This window comes from Thunnus maccoyii, chromosome 23, assembly GCF_910596095.1.
Source record: "Thunnus maccoyii chromosome 23, fThuMac1.1, whole genome shotgun sequence".
NCBI lineage: Eukaryota > Metazoa > Chordata > Actinopteri > Scombriformes > Scombridae > Thunnus > Thunnus maccoyii.
The window spans coordinates 13,944,392-13,964,980 of NC_056555.1; the positions used below are offsets into that span (position 1 = coordinate 13,944,392).

Here is a 20,589-nt window from a genome sequence, read left to right on the forward strand (position 1 = left end):
TAAATGGACTTGAGTGTTGTTATGGTGATGTTATAGGTCCCATGAGAGGCATTAGCTTTGCACGGGGTAAGTGCTGGTGGAATACTCTCTATTGTCCTATACATCACCCTGGAGAGCTTGTTTTGTATAATTACTGTAGCGCAGCACTTTTTCACTGATTTTTTATCGCTGCTCTTTTCAGTTATAGTTCAACACATGCTTTTTAACCTTTGCTCCTTTTGGATTGTATGTTTTTAGATGTAGTAAAAATGTGGGAGTTATTTTGTACCTCATCCTGGAGAAAAAGGCCTTTTCATTGTCTGCATAGACGATGTTAAATGACTCCTCTGGTGGAATGTTCAGTACAATAGTTTAGCAGCTGTGTTACAAGCTTGTGTACATAAAAATATAAAAAGATTTTTTGATGAGAGACATCCAATAACCAAGCTTGAAATTATTTTAAAAAACTAAAGAGTATGCTTTATAGAAACATTTATCAACTTATATTAATGAATATCACTTCTCCATAGTGGCTGAGGCACATACATTTTGTAGCATTTAGAGCCATCCACTGTGCCAAACTGAAGGAAACATGATTTCTCAGAAACAAAGCTTGGCCTCCCACTTTGGAACTCTATTGGTCAAAGAGTCAGTTGTGTTTGGGTTAAAAGGATACAGTAAATCCCTCTCTTCTGTCATAGGTACCATTCCGGAGGAAAAGCCGGCACCGTGTGCACCTGATGGAGCTTACGGCCGACACTGTAAACAGAACGGAACGGAGTGCAAAGTGGGATGGGAGGGCCCAAACGACGGTATCACCAACTTTGACAACTTTGCCTTTGCCATGTTGACGGTGTTCCAGTGTATCACCATGGAGGGCTGGACGGATGTGCTGTACTGGGTGAGCCGGACACCAGTTTGTGTTTGTGTGTGGACAGTTTTTGTGTGCGTGTGTGTGTGTGTGTGTGTGTGTGTGTGTGTGTGTGTGTGTGTGTGTGTGTGTATACTATAGATACTATATGTATATTTGCAACATCAGTGCCACATGAGTGCTTTAAAAAACAATATAAAACAATAACACAAACAATTTTTACAGAAAAGCAGGTATGCACGTACAGGTTGTTCAAGAGGTAGGCACACACACGCACACAGATTGTGGTGTGTGTGTGCGTGTATGTGTCTGTGTTAGCTCATATCTCAGGCTAAATCGATACAGACAATACACTGTGTAATTGAAGTTGCCGATTCATTTGGAACGTGAGTAGAATCCTAATGCTTGATTCAAGTATGAAATGAATACACACACACACACTGCATATGTGCAGCCACATAAACACACAAATGCACCCCCCTCCTATTCCTCAGTAAATGACCAGAAGCATGCAGCAGTCCTATCCAGCTAAATAAACCAACAGATTAGTGTGTGCTGTTGATCAATGTTGAGGAAGGTTCAATCAAACTCCCATATGTGCCTTCCAGAAAAAGCATTTGCTTTAGACCCTTGCAATGGAGGTGTGGCTTTACACCACAATTACAATATCACTGATGTCCAGGTAAAAAGGCATTGATTATAAGGAATGAAGAAAAATTACATTTTATATTATTGAAGCAATACACTGCTGTTTTAATAGCTAGCAACAGCCCAGAAGTCATGAAACACCATCTGTAATTACATTAACATGCACCAGTGTGTTTTCTCAAACATTAACCAGAGTTGTTGGCTTTGCTCAGCCAACTCAGACTGAGTCAGTTGTTACCCAGCAGGACTGTGGCACTTACTGAAACCTCCTTGATATGCCTGCACATTGTGGTCAGTCTCACCAGTGGAAAGCACTCATGTGGTACAGATAAGTACCAGTTTCTTGGGATTTTCAAAACATCACTTTTCAACTGAATTCCTGTAATAACAACGGTACAGTATGATGTAATTGTGCTGTTTTTCAGCAATCAGATTTCTCCACTTTGTACATCTCATTCATTACCGTTATATTTGAGTCACAGACCTAAGCATCCGTTTCTCTGGAAGTTAAATCCCTGGTGATCCTTGGACAACACTTACTGCAGCTTTGGCACTTTTTCATATGGACAGAGCTGTCTTTGAAGATTATAGAAATACCTCCAAGCAGTTTCGGTTGTGTAATGACAATGCATCAGAATATTTAAAGTAATGAATCAAGAGATAAGTAAATGTCTTATTGAATGAAAAAGTCAGAAAATTTACAGTCACACCGGTACAGAAATTAGTTGAAAGGATGATGTTTGAGCTGATGTAATGCCACTGTGGTTACAAATTATACTGTTTGAATTAGTTTTTGCGTGTGCATGTGTGTGCAAGTGTGGGTTTGCGTGTTTGTCTGTGCGCATGTAGCAGAGAGCGCACTAGCTCTGCACCCCCTCTGTTACTACCCTGTCTGCTGCAACCTCCTGTACACACACACACACACACACACACATCTGTTAAATCTCACAATTTGCTGATTATTAGGGCGTCGGTGTAGCCAGCACTCTTTATAATGAATGGGACCTATTTATCAGGAGTTATAAGTACAAATGATTATGGAAAAACATTTAGACAGCACCAAGCCTTTAAAAACATTTGCTCTCTATGGCTCATTAAGTTTGGGTCATGCATTTCCATAGTTTTCATTGTCTCACATTTTCAGGAATATAGATTAATGACATCCAACATCTGCTGCCGTCATAGCAAACGAACCCTCTGCCTCTCCTCTCCTGCAGTGTCTCACTTTTTGTCTCCCGCTGTCCAGCAGTCTCTCTGTGGAAATTGGAAGTTTTTTGGACTTTAACATTAAGCTTATTTTTTTCAAGAACTGCATTTTAAAAGGCCATCAATTGAATTTGCACACACACTAATAACATAATGTTTTCTTTTAGAGTATTCAACTGTTCAGACATCACCTTGTACACACCACCTCTCCATAACGATCTGTCTCTCTCTGTTTATGCGATCCTTAATACAATATCCAGATGACTGTGTAGCATATTTCCCTGCAACTAGAGATCCTGAAACAAATCATATTTATTGATTTCACTCGGATTTTTTAAGTGTCACGTGTTGTAAATTCTCTATAACCGGATATAATTGGTTTATATAAACAATTTTAGAGTCACAGTGTTTTCCTGTAAAGGCCCATCCACCATGCCAAGAAAGGATTTAGAGGAGCTTCAGTGTTGTTTAGTGTTGTTCTTAATTGTGCATCGTCGTCAAGGACCTGCTCTCCAGCAAGCAGACAAAAGGCTTTATACTGTACACACACTCAGTCCCACAATACATTACCGCCACTCTCGCTTTGCCAAGTCTCTCTACTGCTCTTTTTAACATGCACTGCTATTTTCTTGTTTGCTTTCTTTCTTTCCCTCTCTAACACACTTCTCTGTCCTTGACCTTCACTGCTCCCCATCATTTACGCTTTCTCTATGTCAATCCTCTCGAACCACTCTACCTTCCTCCCGACGATCTGATGATCACTGTTCTCTTCCCTTTCGTCCTTCCACCTCGCTTATCTTTCACCTCCTTTATCTCTCCTCTCTTTTTTGCCCCACCGACTCTCTTCCCGTTACCCCCCCCCCCTTTTCTCCCCCTTCTCCCTCTCTCCTCTGTCTCTTCTCTCTCTCAGATGCAGGATGCTATGGGCTATGAGCTGCCATGGGTCTATTTTGTCTCTCTCGTCATCTTCGGCTCCTTTTTCGTTCTCAATCTCGTTCTGGGGGTGTTGAGCGGGTAAGAGGCTGTGCTGTTGTCATGTGTGTATGTGTGTGTGTATCTGTGGATGTGTGCTGTCTGTAATGTGGCTGTACGTAGTGTTTTAAATGTGATAAATGACCGTGCAACAAGACTCCCATGACCAAACATTAAAAGTATGTTTATACTATAATTATACTTATGTATAATTGTTACTAGAATTTAGTTATCATTTCATTTGAGGAGATTTACTACACACAGAAAGGGATACATAATACATACTTATAATACAAACAAATTGAACTATAAGCATATACACACCACAGGTGGAATTTCAGAGCCAAAAACACTTTCCAACATAGCAGAAATAACCAGAAATTAACATCTGCATATGTACTTGTTTGCAGATTATCCCGGCGCAGTCAAGGGGTATACAGAATAAATTAAAATCAAATAAGAGCAGTGTGGTAACAGCAGTCTCGCCTTAGAAGTCTAGCGATAAAAGGGATTCCAGATGTCCTGTAGAGGCTATAAGTCCTCTACAGGGGAGAAAAGATGAACTGACGATCACTGAAGTGAGCAAAATCTCCCGCTCTCTCTCCTTTCTGTTCCACTCAGTCAATCCTTTGTCACAAGCTTGAGAAAAAAACACACACACACACGTACAGAAAAAGCAGTGATAGACCCCATGTCTCTCTGTTATTTTTATGTCAGTTGACCACAAGGGGCCACATACCGTCACAACCTGTCTATGATAGGCAGGTGGACACACAAAAGAACTCTTTTATAACCAGCACAGGTTTAATAATGTAATAAATGAGGAGCATGCAAACATTATTTTTCTTTTTTTATTCTCTTTTTTTTTTTGTCTTACTGTTTTACTTACTTACTTTGTCTTACTGTCAGGGACGTTTTTGGTTTACATACATGTTTGTCTCATGCGCATATGAGCATGATCGTCATATATCGTCTGTTCATGTGCATACAGCGAGTTAATATTTGTTTAGCGGCACGCGCTGCCAATTGCCTGCAGTGTGTGTGTGTGTGTGTGTGTGTGTGTGTGCTTGTTTTGTTTCAATAAATGCTGCTCCAGCTGGGTGCTATTTTACCCCGCTCAGCCAAGTCACGCTGTTTTAGTACAAGCACCACCCGGCCTGTAGGGACACACTGGGGTATAAATAATTCAACCCCTCAGGTTAGCTGTAGAGGTGGAGCACTAAAAAAACTTGCACAACAGGGAAAACACAACGGGCAAAAAAAAAGGTTCTTCTGAGGACAGAGTGGAGTCCGGATTAAACATGGCATTAAAGATGGAAATTATGGGATGGAAGGCTGTACTGAGTAGGGAATAGCATTTTTTGTAAGCATCCATGAAAACATTTTTCACATAGACACGATTTGATACTAAACAAAAATAACAATACAGTAATAAACAATAAAACTACAATGAGTATTGATGAACATATGTTTGTGGCTTTTTATCAATAGATTTGAAAGACATTGAGACTGCATAATTCGTCATGAGGACTGTAATGATGTCCAATCCACAGGAGTCTTGCTGCACAGTTTGTTGAAGTGTCTAACTATAATACCTTCTCTCTAGAGTGATTAAGCCTGAAATGATCGGATTTGAGAGGAACTGAAATGAATCAAAACATTTTTAACCTCTAACCTTCCTTCTTTACAGAATTACATCTGCTCAGATTCCTCACACTAAGGAAAATGAGCTCTCAGATGTTTTGTGTTTCACGTGGGTCATTCATAACCATCTGTCATTCTCACTTTTCAGTACAGCTAATCTATATCCAAATCAACCAATACAACTTTTTTTTTTTTTTTAATTCAAATACAGCTGACCAAATATATTTGCACACTGCATACTAAGTGACACTGACAAATACTATGAATGCCCCATAATCCCAGCAGGGAGCCTCCAGAAGCAAACGGGTCCATCTGCTGGGAACTTTCACGAAGGATCTAACCCCTTCCCTTCCTCCCTTTCCCCCGTCCCTTCCCTCCTAACTTTCCTTGTTGTTCCTTCCTCACTTTCATCCCCGCCCTTCGCCATCTTCTCTCCTCTCCCCATCACTCCCCTCTTCACCTGCCTTCTCTCCTCTATTTCCTACCTTTTGTCCCTCCATTCAACCTCTCTGTCTCCTCCTCTCTGGTCCTTCTCCTCCATTCCTCAATCTCTCCACCCAGGTGAATGATGCAGTAGGGTACAGGTGGCCCTGGGTGTATTTTGTCACCTTAATCATCATCGGATCCTTCTTTGTGCTAAACTTGGTTCTGGGGGTATTAAGCGGGTAAGGGCAGGGTCAAAGGTCACTTGAAACTAACGTCTCTTTCTCGCCTTTATACTGTTGTTCTTGGAGAGCTTTGCTCTTGGTTTTTGCCCAGGGGGAACTCTTTATTTCTTTCTACTTCCTGTTTCTGTCCATAGATGGTGCACAAGTTAACCAAGTGCAAGAAAGTGTTGTGATGAAACTGGTACAGGTACAGTTTGAGGACTATTGTATAAAGACAGCACTAGCACATGTGGCACAAGGAAAAGTGCAACTTGACAGTGCCACTGATGTTCTTATACCATTTGGTGATGCTTATATCCAATGTGTCTTACAATACCAAATGTGTATGTGGGTTCAGAGTTCTACCCATTGAACTGAATTAACTGCGGGTACATTTTTGTCATTATAACTGTAGCTGACTGTAGTGAAATTATACTTCACCATCTGTCTCAAGGACATTCAGCTGGACAGATGGGTAGTCTGCAATTTAGACCTTTTTGATATTGCCTCTCTGACTCTAAGGCTACACTGCTGCTAGAGTAGCATTATTACAGTCATAAAATGCTCAGCTCTCAGCACTGCTAGGGTGGTACGCTATCATCTCCATTTAAAACTTAGAGAAACATAAGCTAGCGATATAATTTCAGACTCCCAGTGGACACAGCCTAATATCATGCCAAATAAAAGCTGTTTGTAGACCACTGTGAAGATATTGACAAATACTTTGCAGCTTGGAGTTGAGTTTCATCTTCTGGAAGTATATAAAAAACATTCTTATGTGTACCCCGATGTTTGTTCATACAAATAAGTTTTGCCTAAATCCTTAAAAAACAAACATAATTCTTAAATATCAATTTTTAACAAAATGTTTCACTTAGATACAAAAAAAACAGATACTGATTCCCGCAGCACATCCCCAGTCAGTAACTGCTTATAAAAGAAAGTAGAACATAATGCACAGCCACAACTAAGGCATTAAAGCATGAATACTTTCCAAGACAGTATGATGTCCCTTAAAATTGGCCTAAATGATACCACATCACCAAACCTTAGAAATGTTACTTTCCAGTTAAGTAAATAAATAAATAGTAATGTATGTACGATCTTTAAATACATACATGTAATGATCCAGTTATCAGATCCATCATTGCAGTGAGAGAATCTTTTTTTCTGGCTGGAAATATTTGTTACTGAACTTATTCACATTTATTAGTGAACCCTGGTACCTTTGGTTAAAAGCAATTAAAAGTGTATTAAATTCGATCTTATTTTTTTCTCTAAACCTTGTCTTTATATTTATGGTTATTGAATCTCACTAGATCAGTGGCCAACCTCCAGAATCACTATACTGCAATTAAGTATAATTTTGAATATGAAGAGATTTCAGGGAGAGTAGTGTGAAAAGTCACAGCAGTTGTGTAAAAAGTTTCACATTAGTATATCTTCTACTTGTTCTTATAGTTTCTTCACTTGCTCTGATGAACTTTGGTAGGGAACAGGTTTAGGGGAATGAAGTGTCTCACCTTTGACTGACTGACCCGAAACTGACACTCGATACCCACAGTGATGTGACAGCAGCATTGTGGGAAAAATAATAAAGGTCTATCTGGTCCAAGCAGCTTGGGGGGTTTGGCTGTCTGCCTCTTTGTCTGACTTCTGACTAATGATGCTGTCAACACACTACACAGCCTGACCTTTTAGCAACTGCTTCCTCCATGGTGTGTGTGTGGGTCTCAGATTGGCATAATAACTAATGGCTAAACAGGAAGGAGAGCGACGGAAAGACGGAAACATCGGGTGTGACTGTGTTTGTCTGGATTTGATGTGATTTGTAAATAGAAAGAATAGAGAAAAGGATTGACCTGAAAGAGAATCAGTAGAGAGAGAAAGCAGGACAAAAAGAGACAAAAAAGACAATTGAAAGATGATTTAGGACAGAAAAATGAGAAGATGAAAATGGGAGTGATGCTCAGAGTCTTGCGGAACTGTCTCTGTCACACAACTACACGCACACACACAATGACACACACAAACACAGATAAATAGGACTGGGTCTCCTGCTAATGTGTTGACAAGCGAGACAATAGCAGTTTGTCCTAATGCTCATTGATCTGTGTTGTGTGTGTTTGTGTGTGAGATGTGAGTGTGTGTCTCTGCAGTCTGTAGGTGTGATATGAGGTTCCACCATTCCTCTAGATTTAACAAAGAACACACACACACACACACACTAATTTTCTTTCAACCTAGAGACAGACTGTAAAAATCAATGATAAGCCTTACATAAATAAACATCAGCCATGTTTAGTTAAAATCTCTGTACTGATTGCAAAATATTTGATTAAGAATATTCAACTGAGTCAGATACTTCTTTCAGACTCCTGTAGCTGCAAAACACACCATGTAATTGCCCATTATAATATAAAAACAAACTTTATATTCAGCAAACAAACCCAAGATGACAAAAACTGTGAGTTGTCCAACTAGGAAGTACTGACTCTACTGATACTCTTAATTCAAAATATTCACGATACTTGTAGAGTTTACTTGTCAGTGGACCTTGAAATGTGAATTTATGCACTTTTAAACCGCAAATGTTCCAAAGCCTCCCAACTCCTGTCAGCTCTCATCCAAATTAATTCTTTGTACAAATTGTGTCTTTGGCTGTAACCTGACTTTGACCTTCCCCAGAGTTTAATCAAATGTTCCTTAATTCTTTCCTCCGTCCTGACACCTGGAAGTAATTTCACCAGGTTTCATCATCATTTTTCAATATTTCACGCTCTCCTAACACTGATCTTAGTTGTTTTAAATCATCTTTGGTTATGTGCTCTTTGTCCACATCACCTCCAAAATCTTAAGAACACTGTTTAAGTAATTATCTTGAAATGTACCTATTAAAAAAAGCAGGAATCATACTCATCATACATTTTGTTTTAAACATTATAACAGTCAACGGAGAAAGAGATGAGGCGCAAAGTATAGCTCTCAGTTAAACGGTATGTCTTCATTGCGACCTATGGCCAGAATCTCTGGGTAGTGACGGAAAGAATGAGATGGCAGACAAAAGGTGAGAAGTTCGGTGATGCAGGACGACCTCAGTGCAGAGCCACCTCTCCTCGAGTGACAGGAGCAAGCTGAGGTGGTAAAAGCTGGCGAGGTGTGCCCTCTCCGTCCCTCCCTGTGGGGGTTGTACCAAGCACATTGCACCTGGGAGGAGACCCAGGGGTAGAACACACTGCAGGAACAACATCTCCTGGCAGCCCTGGGGCTCTGCTACCCTGGGACAGTAACAATACAGATAAATAAAATTTAAAAGGTCAAAGGAAAACAACTTTTTTGCGCTTTGTTGAACACTTTGAGGCTGAATTTAAATCCAAAGCACTTGAATTTTAGTCGTAGCTCTCATTCATATAAACTATGTGGCCCCTTCATGACTAAATCACTCTCGGTGGTTGTTATCTCACAACATTTGTAGACGCGCAGACATTTGTAGCAGCTAGCATTTATGAACAGAAAGAAAATAGCCAAAGGACATTCTTTGAAATACTTCAGAGGGTTTTGTCCATTCATCAGCAATTTGATCATTCCAGACTTGAAGCATCCCTAACTTTGACCAGCATCTTCTAATACAGGTAGTGTGGTGGCATAGCTGTTTGTGGTATAGTTGCAGTTTCTCTGTCTCTCCTCAAAGTACATGAAATTTATTCACTTACCCATTGTTGGTCAGTCAGTCGGGGTGTCACAAATCACATGTTTACAGTACCAGTGCACCAGGTTTAATGTAGGATCCAGCTGAATCAATATAAAATTGTGTATTTGTGATTTGGTATCATCCAATAATCATCAACACTGCTCCTTTTACATAGTTTTTATATGGAAGGTCATCAGGGCCAGATATGGAAGTTACCATATTTACCAGTTTCCATAAGTTGCATCACATCACACCTCATCATGTTGTGTGTTAACAGAGCTGCAAATATCTGAAAAATATATCTGGATGCATCTTGTTATTTGAGATTTGAATCACATTGGTTTCAGTGGGTGAAATTATCATCCATCAGTAAGACTGTAATAGAAATATTCTGAGCAGCTAAAAGCTTCACTGTGCCTGTCAGGATCTATGCTTTCATCTGTATTTGCACACTAACACCTTTTCTCCTTGGCAACGCTTTTCTCTCTTCAGCGGGTTTTCCCTCCTTCCTATTCTGAAGTATAATGTTCTGTCTTTCAGAGTAGTGTTATCACAATATTTGTACATGATTTGTTTTTGCCAGACATTCAGTCTAGATGTTCAGATTGTTTTTCTCCTCCCTCTGTTTCCTGTTTCTCTCTATCCCTCCCTCTATCCCCATCCCTTCATCTTGCTCTCATCCTCCCAGAGAGTTTTCTAAGGAGAGGGAGAAGGCCAAGGCACGTGGCGACTTCCAGAAACTCAGAGAAAAACAGCAGCTGGAGGAGGATCTCAAGGTAGGCTGCTGTGTGTGTATGTGTGTGTGTGTGTGTATGTGTGTTTCACTGAAGCCCACTCTGCATATTACTGTCACTCTTTGAGAAATGGAAATTTCCCCAGTGGCTAAATCGGGCACAAAGTGGCACACGATGTAAATGTGTTGCTATTAAATTAATACATTCAAGAAAAGCCACAACATGTGCAAACTGTTCTCACAGTTACTTCATAAATCATTGACCACAGTTTACCACTACCAAGGAGGAAAGCCATAAGAATATGAAGGTTGAAAATAAGCCCAAAATACCATCAAGACAGACAAGAAAATACATTGAAAGATCAAAAAAACATAGTATTACAGTAATTGTAAATACTACTGTATGTGCTTATGTCATATACAAAGTGTTCAATATCAGTAAGGTACAAGAACATGAAGCAACACAATAAAAGTTATACACATAAAATATTTTAATACTGCTGTCAGTGCCACCAACCAATGTTTTTTTGTGTGTGTGTGTGTGTGTGTGTGTGTGTATGTGCAATTTGTGTGTGTGAATGCAGGGCTACTTAGACTGGATCACTCAAGCTGAAGACATCGACCCAGAGAATGAAGAGGAGGGTCTGGATGATGACAAACCCAGAAACCGTGAGTACTTCAGTGTGTGTGTTTGTGTTTCTGTGTGTATTTTAACAGTAAAAGAAAGCCAAGAAGGAGAGACAGTGTAATTGTTAACTGCAGTTTCCTATGTACACATTACATGTATGTTATTTATGAATTGTTTTGTATTGGCAGTAATGTTTTGTTTTGTATTTTGGGTATGACCGTGTTTGTGAAACTGGTTGGAATGAAGGTGTTTGTGTCTGCAGAGATTTTGTGTTGAGTGCACCAAGTTGTGCATGTATATGTGAGTGTGCATATGTTTGTGTCAAATCTATAAGTAGAGATTATGGCTCATAGTCAGTGAATGAATGGCTGACAATGTGACTGACTGACAGACTGAGAGGATGGTAACATTGTCTGCTTGCTTTGGCTGAGAATCCTCTTGAGGTTTAAAACCTGCTTAGATGTTAGTGGAATGTGTCAGACTGCAGCAAATATCCTCTGGGCACACAGTCGCATACACACAACAAAACACACATCAACTTAAGCAAAATCTCACACACAACTGTACAGTAGGCATACACCCTTAGGAATGCAGGCGCTTGTGCTCTGACAGAAATTTACACACTCAAATTAACACCTTGTCTCTCTCCACAACACTTCCAGATGGCACATCTCTCCCCAGGACTGAACTACATTTCCTGGGGAGGGAGAGTAGATCGCTGGCCTCTTTTGACCCGGAGGTTTGATCTCAGAGACGATAAATAGAACTTGAGAGAGGGATGGTTAGAAATAGAGGCAGGGATTTTACAAAAGGTCTGTACTATTTTTGTGCATGTACTCTTCAGTATGTACAGTTTGTACCGTGAACTGTTTTATAAATGAATGAGCAATGAAGGCATGCAGACTCAGAGCGTACTTTCAAAGCACTGTGGCTTATTTTGAGAAACACCGATGAAGGCAAAGAAGAGAAATAAACTATTATCTAATCTTTCATTGACTCTCAAGAAATGAACATGGTCAAAAGAGCAATGACCCAATTTAGATGAAAATAAGTCACAACTCCCCTGTGGCTAATCCGTAACAAATCTATTTGTTTTCACCTGTTACTGTTGTGCTCCTCTGGGCCAATCAGTGTGGCAAAAACACATCAGCAGTGTTTGAGATACTGCCACATTAACAAACAAACAAATACGTGCACCCCCATTCGGCCCAATTTGGAAGATGTCATATCACAACAATGAGATGCATCTTTCTCCAATGTTTTACAAATTCAGATCATATACGATTATGTACAATATACAGACAAACCATGGAAATAGTTGTCGTTTGTTTTATCCCAGTCCAAGTAAATTGTAGGGGAAAATAAAACAGAATGTGTAAAAGTGCTTGATCCAGTTTAGTCCAGTATAAACATATGCATATGGTTTGGACTAAAATCAAACACATTCTGCATAGAAATATCATTTTACAAGTATTACAACTACAAAGATCAGTCAGGTGAAAGTCAGTCCATCACTTTTACTAAAAGTTATAACCTAGACCATTAGATTTAGATGATCCGACAAAATAATAGATACATATGATCCACAGTCCTCCATCAGAAAGATCAATCATCCCTCTGTTTGTGAAGGTGGAAAATCAACTCGCTCTTTCTGTTGCTCTCCCTCACTCTCTCCTCGATGAATGGATACTCCTCTGGGAAGATGAATGAGGGCAGTTTGTCCCTGCTGCCCAGGACATTTTGCATAGACTCACGAACACACACATAACACACGTCCTAAGAAGGGATAGGAGACTTAGAGAATAGAGGAGAAGATGGGCGGGAGACGGAGGGAAAAATAGATGTTGAGATACAGAAACAGAGGGATAGAAATAGAGAGAGAGAGTGTGTGTGTGTGTGTTTGTGCATTTGTGTGTGTGTGATAGAGATAGCAGAGGGTAACTGGGACAGAGAACAGATGGGATTTCACATCATGAACCAGTCACACTAGTGACCACACACAGCGACCACACACACGTTTTTACATATCTATCTATCATGCCATCTTTACATGAAGAGCTACAGGGGCGTAATATTGATGGATGTGCTGTGAGTGGTGTGTTTATATGAAGACAAATGTCTGTAGTGTGTGTGTGTGTGTGTGTGTGTGTGTGTGTGCGTATGGTTATTGTTGGTGGCAGTAGTTGTCATTTGCTCTATTGATTTTCACTTTTTTTTAGTAACAACGTGTGCATGTGTGTGTGTGTTTTGAGATATACACATGCAAACACACACACACACTCAAATGTGATGATATATGATGTGATGTGAATAGTGTGTGTGTGTATGTGTGTGAGTAGGGCTTTGTTTATTTCTGTATACTGTACAATAGGTAACATGCAATGTGTTTCCTGCTATCTCAGGGATGTAAGTGTGTGTGTGTGTGTGTGTGTGTGTGTGTGTGTGTGCGTGCGTGTGTGTGTGTGTGTCTTGCATGCTCTCACCCTCTGCCATCTTGTTCTTGCATGCTGTCGTCTTGTTTTGGCGTCCTGCCTGCCACTGCTGTCTGTGGTAGGAGTGTCTCCAGCCCACCTGGGTAAGAAGACCAGTAAGCTTGCCTGGTTCAGTCACTCTACTGACTCTCAGGACGGTATGTGTGCGTCTCTGTGTCATGTGTGTGTTCGTGTGAAGTTGATTATAGTCGGGCATGTGCACACAAACTTTCTTAGAATGATCATTTTGGTTTAGATCATCTACCAGAGCACATAGGATGGTTTAATATCCCATCTATCCTGGGAACAAAAGTCTTTAAACATACTGTATTTCAGTGAAAACAACTCTATTGTCCACTGGATTGTGGTCGTCATGGAGATCTGTCTGAATTTTTTCAATAGAATTTTTCAAAACTGAACTCATAACATTCAACCCGTTCTCTTTGAAGGGAGAAAATGTCCAGCTGTCTTTTTTTTTGTTTGTTTTGTCTCTACCAAATGAAACTTGGCTTTTCCACATTTTGACATGATAAACCTGCATTTGCTTTGAGGATTAAAACTCCAGAATAAGCACAATTATTCTGTGTTGTTGTTAAACAACTTTATTGCATGTGGCCTCAATTAAGGTCATCAGACAACACTAAATTGGAGAAATATAAAAACGTGTTCAGGGTGTGGAGCCGGAGGGGCTCCCACTTGTTATTTGTTGTCAGTAATTGCAATAATGATGGTCATAAATACAGTATTCATCCCATTCCTATGTGCATACATAGCTTACATGTGTCTTGTCTCTCTGAGATTGTCCACTAGTTGTGTTTTCATTCAGGAATACAAAGCGTATTTCTGTTGGCTGTTTGTAATGTGTGTGTGTGTGTGTATGTGTGTGTGTGTGAGTGTTTGTGTGTGTGTGTGCGTGATTTTGAATATGGTGGTACCTAAGTGGCCTTGTTTCATTTATCATTATCATCTGCTGTTTAGTCAAAGCTTTAATAAACCCTGTGCAGAGATTGGCTAATTTAGAATAGATTAGAGTATAATCATCTCCTATATGAGTGCATTCATGTGTAGCTGTTAAGCAGTGCATTTGCATATGTATGTGTGTGTATTTGATGTTTGCTAGACGTCACCGTTTGTGTATTTCTTTTTCATTCCTGCTACTGTACAAAGTGACTCATGACAGAATATTGCTAGTACTATTCTGCAGTATGAATGATGTACTGGAAAAATGAGCACAATTCAACAAGGGAGTGACCCCAGTATGGAGGAGCACGCTGATGAATGTGCAAGCTTACAAAGATGTAAATAGTGTGAAAGGAAGGGGATGAAGTGGACAGTCACAGAAAATAATAGCTGTTGTGTTTGCCAAGAGGAAGGCGAGTAGGACAGATAAATGTATTGTGTAGCGCCTCATGAATCAAATACATTAACCTGCCTTCAGAGAAATTTTGAATGTTGACTAGTTTGTTACAGAATGAAAGAGAGAGAAGTCGAGAGAGTAAATGGTACGTGTGATAAATAAGCTGTCATGCCTTTTTGCCACTAAAACACGTTCGACAGCTCACATTGTAGTTATAGCTGCAGTGATGAAATTAGGTGTGACTGTAAAGAGCGAATGTTATTTTTGCAGAAGCGATCATGTTTCTTTGCGACAGGTTTGCGAGCGGATTCGGAGCCGGTACGAGTACATGTGATTATTTGTGTTTGCTTTCACAGCGTGCGTGCATTTCTGCATTTGTGGTGGTGGTACATGCTTATTTGTGTGTATCCCTGCTTCTGTGTGTGTGTGTGTGTTTGTCTTGTTGAGCCGTACTCTCTATCCCCAGGTAAGAGCCATCGTTTTCAGTCTCTGCGTGGAGCCGTGAAGAAAAATGCAGCTTTCCTTCGTAAGGCGTGTGCGTCTGTCTGCATGGTCCAACAGTAGTTAAAGATTTACTGGAAACCTGATTCTAGACATGCAAGCGGACTGCAACCTCTTTCCTTCTTTCTTCCCCCCTACACTTTTATTTTTAATCTCTCCTCTCCTCTCCTCTCCTCTCCTCTCCTCTCCTCTCTCCTCTCCTCTCCTCTCCTCTCCTCTCCTCTCCTCTCCTCTCCTCTCCTCTCCTCTCTCCTCTCCTCTCCTCCTCTCTCCTCTCCTCTCTTCTCCTCTCTCCCTGCACTGGATTAAGCATCTTCTTCTGCCCCCTCCAGAGCTTCAAAGCAGAGGGTGTAGTGCCTTCCTCTCAACACTGTAAAGTTGTTTCCTCTCATTGTCTTCCTCTCAACCCTTTTGTATACCTGCCATTGAAGAAAGATAATCTCATGTCCATATTCTGTAGCAATGGAACTTATCCTCCAAATACTATGCTGGCAATATTGCATGTCTTCATTGCATTCAAATCTTAAGAACAGGAAATAAGGACAAAGAGAGGAAACAACATTACTGTGCTGAGATGCAGCCACTGTCCTGCTTCCTAGTTTCATAGGAAAGGAAACGGTCCGCACCTGCCTGAAATTTTTGAAAGGGAACAACGAGAACACAGTGTCATCACAGAGAACAACTGGAGCGCAGTTCACTTACTTTGTATGGCAATTAAAAACATCTGTAATATTTGTGATGCCGCAGTCCTCTCCTTGTTGTTTTTCTAGATTCCTTTCCCTAAAATCCCCCTGCATTGTTTCTAGTCATGCTAGCTTTGATACTAAAAGCTAACGGACAGCTAGCTTTAAATTTTGAATTTTAGCCTTTTCCCCCCTTTTACATGAACAGCACCAAAACAGCTTTTGGTGCTGAGTGCTTACATGATTTTAAATCCCTCTTAATGTGGCAGAAGACTACAGTTCAATTCAATTCAATAATCATATTGAATTATGAGAAGACTGCATGATAAACCTCATGTTATGAATATTTAGACAAGGATTTGAATCAGTTTAATGCAATTTTTGGTCAGTTTGAGGTTTGGTAGTTTAGATTTTCACTGCTTGAAATAACTGAAAATGAAAATGAGGCATGGAACACCAATATCTGACTAAAGCTCTGCGATTATGTTGACAGACACAAAACAGATCTCAACACTCACACACACATATTTATATTTATATGTATATTTACATATGTCACCGTAATGAATGAATATGAACAATCCATCATATCATGATTTCAGTTTAATATATTATGGTTATTTTTGACATTGACAAGAATGAATGAATCGCTCTTTCTGTTGAGAAAGTTTGACCCTTCCCTGTCTTTCTCATTCCCTTCCTCCCTCCCTCCCTCCTCCTCTCTGTGTCTCCGGTCTTTGGGGTTTACTCTAACAATAGGTACTAAACTAGTTCAGAGCTCCATTGAGGAGAAGGCACCAGGCTGGTTATATATTTGAAAGGCTATAGCCTCGGGAGAGACCGGAGGGCCCAGAGTGCTTTTAACTAAGTAGCATAGCAGCAGGTGGCACGTGTCGAGGTGAGGGAACATGCAGCGTGTTCATAACAGAAGCTCTAATGTTCAGAGAGACCATACTGATCTCTACAACACTGAATTCATCCATCACCAAACATGTCAAAGTACATTGACCTCATACACTGTTCACCTATTGTAGTTTACTTTGATGAATAACACTGGCTACAGGCAGGCTTATGATATAAAACAGGCAGGGTTTTTTTTTTGTTTTGCTTTGTTTTGTTTTTTTTGTTTCAACAATATTTCACATCTTTGATTACTACAGATTTTATGTATTAATTTATATTAAACCTAATGCAAAAATCCCTTTGTAAATTTGCTGTGGGAATTGGGTTGGCCTTCAAAAAGATACCATAATGCTCATGTCATTGTAAAACCGACCATTAGCCACTTTTTTCTAGTTTTTATGTTTTCACTCAGGACTTGGAATGATGAATGGCTTAATGACTGCTGCCCCCTTAAGCTTGGGATGACCGACTGCATGCTGAGAGAGACTTTGCTTGCTTGGTTTTCTTTGCTTTACTATTTAGATAGCGTAGCATTTATGCTCATCTTTATTCAAAGACATATAACTGGTACTTAAGCTACATGTTCAGTACAGTTTGTCTTTTTTTAATGGTAGATTTCTGGATTTCTCATTAGCAAATCTGCATGAAACACTATTAAAAATCTCAGAAGGAAGGCAGGATGGCCAATGTCAGGGTGGAACATTGTGCATGGAGCTTATAAAGTAGAGCACAATTGCAGTACAAGTTTATGTAGTTCACTTTTGGGTGTTAAATTCATCTCCAGAGGGTCAGAGAGAGTTAGTTTAATTTAGTTTAGATTTAGTTTTAGTTCAGTTTTTAAAATGCCCTCTCATCCTAAATGCTGATCATGTTCCTCTGTTTCATGCTAGCACTCATTTTGCAAGGGTAGTGGGGGGGATTTTTTCTGTTTTTTAACAGTGGATATCTTATTTTAAGACGAGAGACATTGAGATTCATGTGCGGTATCTGACTCTGATACCCAGAGGGTGTTACAATAAGTGTTTGAGGTGACAGTGTGGGGAGTGCAGCTCATTCCCGCAGGCAGGCAAAGACTGACAGAAGCAATAAAAAGCAATGTATCACTTCATATCAGTCTCTCAACCAGCCATCCCCACACTGATCCCTCTCTCTCTCTCTGTCCCTCCTTCCATCCATACCTCCCTCGATCCTTCCATCACTTTCTCCTCCATTGCCACTTCATAATTTTTTTCAGTCTATTCGCCATATTTTTCCTCTTTAACACTTTTACATCCTCAACTGCCAATTCCTATTACTCTTGTCCTTTCTCCACAGCAGTCTCTGCCCCCATCTTCACTTTATTCATCCATCCATCTCTACAGATTATCACTCCCATCTTTAAATAAGGACAAAGTGGCGGGTCTGCTGCGTCCATGTAGCTTTACAAACAAGTAGGATCGGACTAGCACCTATACTTCTTCTGAGTTAATTCTCAAATGTTTGTATTGACATAAATCCTGCCAAAGCTTTCACAGCTTGATTAAATGTTAGAAGACTGAATAAAAAGCAAGGTTTTTTTCAAAACCTCAGCTGCAATTATGCTCTAGTATCCCCTGCAACGTTTGCAGCAGGAAGACCAAAATCTACATCAGGTTTTTTTCTCTCACTCTTTTTGTGAGCTATAAAATCACCAAAGGGTTTTGTTAAGATTTAATTCACCCTTAGTCGAGCAATCCCTCAGCTTAGAAGTTGAAATCCATCCTAATAGCTGTTGTACAGGTTGCTACACAGAATCCCTAACCAGTAAATATTGCTAGTATGGCAACTCGGTGAGTAATTAGTTTAGGGAACCAGTACAAAGTTTGGGACTTAGGGCTTTATTGACTCAAGTGTGTCTTAATTAGAGCGGTTGGACAATGCTGACTTGTGAATCTCTACTCATCAACAGCATCTTTTAATTAGTCTGTATACTGGGGCAAGATCCCTTCATAGGCCATTTTAACACCAACAGGAAGGAGTTTTGTGGATTTTAGCTTGGTTTGACCCAGTGTCTGGTGGAGCTGCTCAGCACTCGCCAATAGAAGACTGAGTGTAGCAGTGCAGTTGTAAAATGTGTTGACTTTTTGTAGTCAAACCCAAGGTGTGGAGTAAGCAATAAAGTAGTAAAAGCCAGCATGAGAAGCAAGGATATAAGCAAGGATGTACAACCTATTTGTCTGTCCTATTAATTTATCTTTCTCTTTTTTTTTTTCCTTTTTGTCTTTCTTCCCACCTCTGTCATCTCTTTTTCTCTGCCTCTGCTCCTTTCTGTCTCTCAGTGAGCATGCCAGCCAGTGAGAATGAATCAGTCAACACAGACAACGCCCCCGGGGGAGATGTAGAGGGGGAGACCTGCTGTACCCGGCTAGCGTAAGTACCTCACCCTCTCTCGAACCTATTTCCTCTTTTTTTCTTAGATCTCTCATTCGCCCTTTGTCAAGTTTTATCCTGCATCTTTCCTGTTTTAGTATTTCAGTATTAGCCAAGTGACTTATCCTGCCGCTATCCTGCACTGATCTCACAAAGTCAGACCTTTGTCTCATCAAGCTCATGAAGGTCTGGAGGAATTCATGCAGCAACAATAGTTATGTAAGAGTAATAGTGGGTAGTTATCATACTCCAACTCATAAAATGTTGATAGACAGGGTCCAGAAATCTGTAAGCTTGATCTGGTCTGGCTAAAGGGAGTTAATACTACACTAACACTTAATTTTTGTCATCTGCCTCAGTTCTGCAGAAGCCAACATGTCCCTCATTCTTAATGCATACATAGCCTGCACAGATATATCATCGCTGTCAGGTGAAAATATTTGTATTTCCAAAAAGTATTTTTTTCAGTTCAAGAATTACAGGTTTGTTTATAATTATATAAGTATATATATAAAGTATAATTGCATCCAGTGGAGTTATGAAAAGATTTTATGTTGTAAATCCCAAAGTCACTGAACCTTAAAATATGAAAATGATTAGACTTGGAAATACAGTGTTTTCACAGAATAACAAGAATATCTGGTGTCATTTCAGTTTTACTTGTTCCAGAACTGGTTCGTCACAATGTCGCTCACAGAAAACATTGCATAAGCTCATTAAATGAATAAATAATAGTTAAAAGCTTGTCACGTGAGGCCAAAGTGCCTCTTGAACTAATCCTCATGTTGGGCTTCCCAAACAGTAGAAAAGCGGGGACATCAGTCATGGTTACATCTCATCTAATAGTAAAGGAGCTTTTTTTTTTTTCTCTCTCGCTTTTTCTTTCTACTCACCGCTCTCCTTCTCTCTCTTCGCGTGAATGCTGGTAAAGTGCTTTCCTCCTCCCCTGTGGGAGCTCACGAACAGCTGACTCACTCGCTCTCCCCACTCCTTTCATTTTTTACATTGTTCAAACAAGTGCGTTGCTTTCCTTCTTAGACACGAGGCCACGCAGGAGCCGTGACCCCAGCGGGGCCCGCTTCAACACACCCAATCAAACACAACTACATACAAAACTGGGAAAAAATCCAGAATAAAATGTGCAACTTCAAATCAAAGTGAATCAAAAACACACTGACCAGAGGGATAGTAAAAGCCATAGGCACACGTTGATGGCACACTGTTGTATATTTGTACTCTTGCTGTCCATCTGTTACTTTGTCTTTGT

At 40.1% G+C, this 20,589-nt stretch overlaps 1 protein-coding gene across 6 annotated transcripts in view; it reads left to right on the forward strand.

Annotated features, from left to right (window-relative positions):
• Positions 1-20,589, forward strand: part of cacna1c (calcium channel, voltage-dependent, L type, alpha 1C subunit) — a 147,822-nt gene that overhangs the window by 77,997 nt on the left and 49,236 nt on the right. For 4 of the 6 annotated variants that reach the window (XM_042402933.1, XM_042402934.1, XM_042402936.1 and 1 more), the window contains exons 6-11: positions 681-880; positions 3,615-3,718; positions 10,347-10,434; positions 10,976-11,060; positions 13,574-13,648; positions 19,232-19,322. In XM_042402933.1, the coding sequence (XP_042258867.1) occupies positions 681-880; positions 3,615-3,718; positions 10,347-10,434; positions 10,976-11,060; positions 13,574-13,648; positions 19,232-19,322 (643 nt within the window). Of the gene's footprint in view, positions 1-680; positions 881-3,614; positions 3,719-10,346; positions 10,435-10,975; positions 11,061-13,573; positions 13,649-19,231; positions 19,323-20,589 lie in introns of those variants that run through there. The other 2 variants (XM_042402937.1, XM_042402938.1) reach the window with 2 other exon arrangements.